The sequence below is a fragment of the Pieris napi genome, chromosome 6 (genome assembly GCF_905475465.1).
Source record: "Pieris napi chromosome 6, ilPieNapi1.2, whole genome shotgun sequence".
Taxonomy (NCBI): domain Eukaryota; kingdom Metazoa; phylum Arthropoda; class Insecta; order Lepidoptera; family Pieridae; genus Pieris; species Pieris napi.
The window spans coordinates 837,095-845,346 of record NC_062239.1 but is presented as its reverse complement, the minus strand read 5'-3'; the positions used below and the strand labels follow the sequence as shown (position 1 = coordinate 845,346).

Genomic DNA, 8,252 nt, shown 5'->3' with positions numbered 1-8,252 from the left:
TTGAGGTTTCATTTGTTTTTTATTTACTAAAATATCTAATATAATTCTTTTGTATAGACAATATATGTACACATATATTTTGTTATAATACAGTTCAAATGATCCATAGCAATAACATAATAACTATATATTTTAAATTTACTGATTATTTGCTCATTCATCATAATTTATTATATATTTGTGATTGTAAAATTCTCTTTTGTACAACAAATTAAAGAATTTATTTCAGAAAGTATAATCAATGGAGTATATGGCGTTAGTACAAGTTTCATAAAAACAAATTTTCGTCAAATTTCTTTCTATCTGTGAAGTTTATCTATTTATGCTATATGAATGCTAATACAATTGGGCCTAAGTCCACTCATATCAGGTCTAATGTCTATCTATCTATCTCTATCAATGGTAGCTTTAGGCTTAACAATGAAATTTGTGCTAACCCCCGAGATCAATTTTGTCCTAATTTAATATTATGCTAGACAGATTCTTCCTTTGCAGCTCTGACCCTTTTAATTTTCTCGAAATGTTTCTTCGCTATTCGGAACCGATTGAGCGACACCGTTTTCTGCCAACTCCATGATGACCATCGCTGAAAGTCACTCTTTATAAGTAAATATTCTTGCAATTTGGTATTTATATTAATTTGTGTAATTTGTAGGCAGTGTTATCTGATGATCAGGGATGGTCTAGATATCAAATTAGTTTATTAAATCTGAATATAGGATTTACATCCCCAGTGTTGCTGTCTCAAAACCTCAAATTCACAATTGACTAAAAACGATGTGAAGCTAAAAATGTTTGGTCTAAGTAAAAACTCAAGAAGTTTAATTGGAAAATAAAAGACGGAATCAACAAACAATATTTATTCACTCAAAAACAAATTCTTTCATCAGCTCAAACAAAATCGCATTCTACTCACTACTCATTAGCATCTAATGAAGCCTATTTCTTTACTTCCCATAATTAAGAACCTTTAACCTTTGATCAAATTCTGTGATAGAATTCTATCATAACTAGTACGCTCTACAAATCCCTTCTATTTACCATTCCAAATATCGTTATATATATTATTGCTTTAAATATAAATGCACTTAGTCAGTCTGTTTTTTCCTTGCTAAATATGTGACAAGCGGCAGTTATAATAAGCAATTTGGATATCAACAATAGGTACTCTAGCTACTGAAAATTAAATATAAATTTCGTGGAACAATAAACATGTTAAAAGTTCTTTTCCCTTTAAAAATAAGTTAAAAATGAATGGAAAAAACACCACAATTTCTAAATGTTTGGGAAGTTTTAATTGAATTAAACTTCATCGTACGATCGAGGTAAATATAATAGAATTGGAATGGCGAGTGTACATTAAGAGTTGTAGCATAAAAAAAAATTCCGCGTGTTATATGAAAACAATAATAATTCTCTAACATATACAGCGTCTATGTTTGTGTAATCATAAAAAAATAAAAACTACTAGTATAGAACGAAATAAGTAAATGAATCAACGAAAATAATATTAAGACGAAATTAAAAATAACTTAAATGTTCTTCTCGCAATTTGGAGAGTTATGAGGGCATAAAATGTGTAATAAAAAAAAAAATTGTCTACGGGTAGACCGCTCTGCGACAAGGACAGCATGTCAGTTGTCGTCCGCTTCATTCTCAAACATATCGCTGTAGTCTTGCGTATGCTCAAACTCTTTCAACTCCTGACAAACAGACAAATGAGAATGAATAAGATTACAACTTTACCATACGATTCAGAGATATAGTACGGTAAAAAAGGCATTATGCTTGTACAATAAATGTTTTTCACAGTGTGAGGAAACAGGTGCGAGTACGTTTTTGTTATATGTCATAAATAGCTAACTACTCGACTCTGAAAGCTGATAACCTAGTTGTTTATTAGGAAAAACTATCAATAAATCTGAGACCAAAGGAACAAATGGTTTTTGATATTTGTAGATACTATCAGAGAGGGATATAAGTGGGTAACTTTTAACTGACAAGAATGTCGTAAGGGGCCATCCATAAAGTACGTCACACGTTAATGGGGAGGGAGGGTATCACCGAAGTGTGACATCGTGTGACAAGGGGCATGGGGGGTCAATACTTTTGTGACGTCACATGTTAAAATTTAAAAACTAAAACGCAAAGTTTGGATGTGAATTTTTTCGTTTATTATTTTCTAACTAGTCGTTTGTTTTTTCGGTTTTATGAAATTTTGGACTTTATGTTGATTTTATCAGAATATTATTTAATAAAAATAAGTAAAAAATAGCTGTTTTCTCTCGATTATTTTTAAATACATACATAAATTTAAAAAAATGTGTGACGTCACATCAGGAGGGGGGGTTATAAAAATGTGACAACCTGTGACAAGGACGGGGGGAGGGGTTCAAAAGTCCTAAAATTCGTGTGACGTACTTTATGGATGGTCCCTAAGTACAGATTAATAATAATTCATTTGATGTTAAGTCAGCTATTATGGTATGTTTAATTACACTAAGGAGTTGTCACACACTTTTGTCTTTTGCATAATTTGATTCTTTAGAACTTGTCTATAATGTATCTCTGAATCCTATGGTAATAATTATTAACAGCTATATGGCAGGTACACACAAGCAATTCTTATGTAGGGTCTGGAAAACAGTACTTTTAAAAAAACCAAACATAAGCCAACATATAATAAATACAAATATTAAGACTATAAAAAAATTGAATCAAGCTAAATCTCATAACACTATTACTTCTATTTTCAATCAAATTATAATAAATAAATGGAAATTGTTTGTAAAATCCCAATTTTTTTTAATCAACTACCATTTAGTCATAATCATTAATTTTGAATTGAACTAAGCTACAAGGTAAGTAAGGTAAGTTATCTCACCTGAAACATGCCATTAGCAACAGCATACCCAGTCATGGCAATTCCAGCAAAAATAGCAGCTAGTATTTTATTTCGAGTCTGATTTGGAAAATTGGCAGCTTCTCTATCAGATTGGGTCCCTGTTGACTGTTTCGTTGCATTTTGTTTGTTGTATTCTGAAATAAAATAAAACGAATCAATCAATAATAATTAACTATAATTTTTATAGTAATTTGTCCAACAGTGAAAAAATACTTACCTATGTTATTACATAATTGAATTAATTCATAAAAAATAAACAAAGAAAGTTAAAATAAAGCATTATTTAGTCAGAGATATTTTAGACACTGCTATCATAATACTCACCGTCAGTGACGTGCCTAAAATTCTTCTGATTTATTCTTGCAACAAATCTTGTAAGGTTGGCGATGCCCTTTACATGGCTTGCCAGGGTCCCATTTGGAAAAGGTGCCTTATATAAGGGTGCCAGGTATGCAAATACAGTTGCATCAAATGATGATGGACGATTGCCAAAGAAATATTCACTTTCACCAAGCCGATCTGACAGTGTTTTCAGGCATTTTTCAGCTTCACTATAGACCTAAAACATTGTGATTGTTTAGGCAAATTGATTGTGAAATGGGTACAGTGAGTTTCTTTTAATTTTCCCCAGCTGATTCTCAAGTCCTTGATGTACAATGTACATGTACAAAAGTCAATTAATTAATTTATAAAGGTATGAATGCATATTAGTATTTTTTTCCTTAATCTAATGCTCAGGAACATTAAATACACACTTAGAAAGGCTTTCATTTAGAAAAAGACAACTTGAAATAATATATAATTATTTTTATTTAAATTGTAGAGTAAAATCAATAATTAATATTTGAACTGAACTTACAGTTTTCTCGATTTCTCTTAAATCTGTATGCTCTCCATACAGTGCATCAATCATTTCCTTTGCTGCCTTTTGATATTTAGATGGATAAAAGAAATTAAAGGGAATCTGAAGTGCCTTAGCATATGTTGGTCTGGTGAGATCTGCATAGTTCTTTTCATCAACCCACCATGCATACTGGTAAGCGGGATAAAGCTTCTCCCTAATGTGTTGTGTGAAGGCGCTGGCTTCTGCTGCTTGCTTTGTATTCAAATGAACATCTGTGCTATAATCCTAAAAAACAAATAGCTACATTTAACACTGTTGCACTTGACTCAGTTTGCATAGAAACATGATATCTCAAATTAACACCATTCAATTTTATCTATAGATAAATTTAACTACCTCTCAATGCTTGTTTGCTATATTGAGCTAATATTTAAGTTATAAAATATTATTTTCTCATTAGTATAAATAACCCAAAGATTTTATGTCTGATTAATATTCAAGTAGTTCAGTCGCTAGTAGACTTACTAAAGATTTTAAATATGCTACAACTTCTTCAAAATTCGTCAGTGCTTTTCTACCGTCTCGCAGAACAGGCAATGTTCCTTTTGGTGTGAAGAATGGATTGCTTACTTCTCGAACTCGCACAGGCACACCAATAAATTTCATATACGTCTGAAATAATAAAAAGTTATTCAGCGGTTGGTAGTTATATAGGAAAGGTTATATTATAACTTTAGCTTTTGAACTTACTAAAACTTTAAGGCATTCTATATCTATTGAGGCGAGGCCCCATTCACCTCGCCATATATCAAGCTCTATGTTATTCATAATTAGCACAACTCTAAAGAAATTGAAAATTTAAATAACATTTCAAATATTTCAATATATTATAATTTTTTTCATCAATAATTATAGTCTGAAATCTGAATGATTGGGGAATGACCTGACTATTGACTGTTGACATCAAAAGATAATTGACAGAGGCTAATGTCATTTGTCACCTGTGAAATGAACATAGTTTCAAGAATTATTACTTAAAAACATCTGAAATTTATTATTTACGCACAGTTCAGTTTTAATTAATTTAAATGTGTTGTGCTCAGTGCTATACATATTGTTGCTTGAAAGTTTCATATTGCACATATTGAATCGGCATTGAACACGACCTTCGTCAATATAAACCTTTGGAGAAACTTGTTTATATCGTGATTGTGCAAGTACCAAGAAAGTAGTGCAACCGGCTTCGCATTCTTAAAAATTTAATATTACAATGTCGATTCAATGGTCATTTATCGCAGGCTATCTTTATTTTGAAATAGCCATAGTTACTGTACTGATCCTACCAATATTTAGCCCTAGAAAATGGCATACCTTTTTTCGTTCTCGATTATTCTCCATGTTTCAACAACAAGCAGCTGTATATTTCTATGTTCTTCTGGGAGTTCTTGCGCTATTCTTAATGGATGCCGTCAGAGAGATGCGTAAATATTCTCACACAACTGATCATGTTCATCTTACTAATGAAATGAAAGGTAATGTTAAATTATTTAGAGCACAAAGAAATTTTTATATTACGGGTTTTACGATATTTCTTGCATTTGTAATAAGGAGACTTGTGACCATGATCATTATACAGCATGAACTTGAGTTAAAGGCTCAAGAAATAATAATAAAGGCTGAAGACACTGTGCAAATGGCTAAGTCTACTCTTATTGAACATAGAATTGAAGATGCTTCAGACATAGCAGTATTGACACATAAGTTTACGTTGACTAAGGCATTATTAGATGAACAAAAGTTAAGAGTTCAAGAATTAGAGGAAGAAGCTACAATGTGGCGGTTAAAATATGAAGAAATGCAAGGTCACAAAAATGGACAAGGAGATGAATAAAATCTAACCGCCATAACCAAGTGGGATTAATTAAAGTAAAAGTATTTAAATGCCACTATAACAACTCTTACTCTAGTGATAAAGTGGTTTTCTATACTAGTACTGTAATTTGTTTTCTATTATATGAAATGCTGAGTTTATTTTTTTGTGCCACATTTACTTAAACGTTATGTTATGTATGGTGCTGAAATTCTTATAAATGTAATAATAATACTTTATTTAATTGCATTGTAATTGCAATTATGCCTAAAAGATACTATGTAAGTAGGTTTATAACTAAAACTGGTTTTTTCTTTGTTTTATTAATATAGATTATTTTATATGCTTTTTTATTGTAATTTGTAAATGGTTTGTAAAAATTAACCTACCATGACAATTTAAATTTACATTTATAACATTTGGCTGTGTTTGTTATGTTTTGTTATTTAATTGATTTTATTATTAAATATATTGCTCATAAATAAAATATGGTTTATATAGTTAATATGTATTCTTCTTTACAAACACCAATATTTTTAGTATGATTTCATTTTCAGTATAATATAATGAACTAGTGGACCCGACAGACGTTGTCCTGCATGATATTTCAAGCGATTAGTAAAGCAAAGTATGAAAGTACCGACTGCAGCGCCATCTGGCGGGCTGATTTGTGAATCTAAACCATTCCCAGATCCCCTTGAACACACACAAAAAAATTCATCAAAATCGGTCCAGTCGTTTGAGAGAAGTTAGGTGACATACACACTCACAGAAGAATTATATATATAAAGATAATCAGTATGCATTGTCTCTGAATTTGCTCAATGCCGTGAGCCGTTAAGAACGTAAGTCGAAGATTAAAAGTGAGATTTAGAAACGAGGCTGACGTATGTCAAAATCCGATAAAATTTTGACGTATTGGAGTCGGAGTTAGATCTTAGGGGGGTTCAAGACTAGCGTATTTTTCTGCGCGTATACGGTCGTTTCAGCATTGTCATACACGCTTTAAATAATCCGGACGCGCGATAACCGGCATATTTCGGCGTGTCGCTCGAACCGGTAGTACCCGGTAGTGGCGTCGATCTCGTGTTTGTATCAACTAGGGATGAACGATGTTAGAAAAACATCGATATTGACATCGATGTCATAATCGAACGCCCAACATCAATGATTTTTGCATTAATAATTGACAAAGAAAATACAGTGAAATGTTTCGAAATTTGCGTTACTTATTCGCCGTCCACTGAGAAGGCGAAACAGTTGCTGGGTGTCATCGATGGTTGTGTCAAAACAGAACCGACACTTTAATACACTCTACCCAGAACTGCGGACTTATTAGGTTAGGGAAAAAGTCTTTTCGCATTATACTATGTATGAACTTGTAATAAAATCTCTTTGGCTATATTGCCTATATCATTGAAAGTTGAGATTTTAAAGAAGATAATTCCAAATTCATATTAGGATGTGTGATTTTTATTTATTTTTCGTACCGTCAAGATAAGTGAATCTAATGAAGAAATTTGATACATTTTAAAATTTTACTCCAAAAAAGGTCAAAATGCAACGCAAGCCGCGAAAAAAATTTGCGATGTTTATGGACCTAGTACAGTGTCTGTGAGATTAGCACAAATTTGGTTTAAGCTTTTTCAAATTTTTTTTTCAAATTTTTTTTTGACCATCGATTCTGATCTCTACTGCGAAACACTGATGATATTAAAGCAAGGAGTTGAGAGAAAGCGGCCGGAATTAATCAACAGAAGGGGTGTGGTTTTTCATCAAGATATCGCTAGACCTCACACATCTTTAGCTACTCAGCAAAAATTAAGAGAGCTTGGCTGGGAGGTGTTAATGCATCCGATGTATAGACCTGACTTTGCACCTCCAGATTTCCATGTGTTTCGGTCTTTTCAGAATTCTTTAGGCAGTGTCAGGTTAACATCACGAGAGGACTGCCAAAACCAATTGTCGCGGTATTTTGATCAGAAGCACCAAAATTTCTAAAGCATTGGGATCATATCCCTACCTACAAGATGGCAAAAAGTTATCGAACAAAATGGTACCTACATACTTTAGTTAAATGTAAATAAACTATATTAAAAAATGTTGTGAATTTTTTCCGCAACCTACCTATTATTTATATGAGCTTAGAAAAGCGTCAACGCTCTAAAGGTGGCGACAGACATCGAATTTTCACTCGATGTGAATATACGCATGAATATTTGTTCGTTGTGGGCATGCTCACAACACCTGAATATTCACGATTCGCCTGTGCTCTATCCTATCCACAGTTGCAGGCGGACGTAGAGGTGGTGGCGACTGACTTGTAATGTAATATTCAAAGGGATTCGCCTAAAATCCGACAGCTGAGTGGAGCGCTCTCGGGCGCTCGGCGCTCAGCGCTCGTATCGACCTGCTTGGCTCGTTGTAGTGACATGCCGAATATTCGATTTGTAACGTGCTCACATCGAGCGAATATTCAATGTCAGTCGCCACCTTTATGAGGTGCGCATGTACCAAAAGGCACGTCTATACGTACCTACATGCGCTTCCAAAGAAGCTTATACGCACGATATATAAAACGCTAGGCTTAACAGCCCTTAGTCACATTTCTGAATTTTACCCTCAGACCGCAG

The 8,252-nt window shown here is 33.0% G+C and overlaps 2 protein-coding genes across 3 annotated transcripts; one reads left to right on the top strand and one right to left on the bottom strand.

Moving 5' to 3' along the window:
* Nucleotides 1-4,698, bottom strand: LOC125050064 (metaxin-1). 2 transcript variants are annotated; one of them, XM_047649639.1, is made up of 6 exons: nt 4,500-4,698; nt 4,275-4,421; nt 3,765-4,034; nt 3,230-3,464; nt 2,885-3,039; nt 1-586 (listed from the first exon to the last, which is right to left on the bottom strand). In XM_047649639.1, the coding sequence occupies exons 1-6, from the start codon at nt 4,575-4,577 to the stop codon at nt 473-475; spliced, it is 999 nt and encodes a 332-aa protein (XP_047505595.1). In that variant the 5' UTR covers nt 4,578-4,698; the 3' UTR covers nt 1-472. The 2 variants fall into 2 exon arrangements, with proteins under 2 accessions (XP_047505595.1, XP_047505596.1); XM_047649640.1 differs by lacking the exon at nt 1-586 and adding an exon at nt 846-1,703 and having other exon boundaries at nt 4,500-4,695.
* Nucleotides 4,699-4,790: 92 nt separating this feature from the next.
* LOC125050065 (B-cell receptor-associated protein 31-like) lies at nt 4,791-5,965 on the top strand. The gene has a single exon (XM_047649641.1). It carries the CDS (start codon nt 5,020-5,022, stop codon nt 5,638-5,640), a length of 621 nt encoding a protein of 206 aa, XP_047505597.1. The 5' UTR covers nt 4,791-5,019; the 3' UTR covers nt 5,641-5,965.
* Nucleotides 5,966-8,252: the final 2,287 nt, after the last annotated feature.

Excerpts from the sequence above, each read along its gene's own strand:
- LOC125050064 (XM_047649639.1), bottom strand. The coding sequence starts at position 4,577 with ATGAATAACATAGAGCTTGATATATGGCGAGGTGAATGGGGCCTCGCC. Across the intron at positions 4,422-4,499 it reads TAGAATGCCTTAAAGTTTTA|ACGTATATGAAATTTATTGG; the intron begins GTAAGTTCAAAA and ends TTATTATTTCAG. Across the intron at positions 587-2,884 it reads TTGCTAATGGCATGTTTCAG|CGATGGTCATCATGGAGTTG; the intron begins GTGAGATAACTT and ends AGTGACTTTCAG.
- LOC125050065 (XM_047649641.1), top strand. The coding sequence starts at position 5,020 with ATGTCGATTCAATGGTCATTTATCGCAGGCTATCTTTATTTTGAAATA.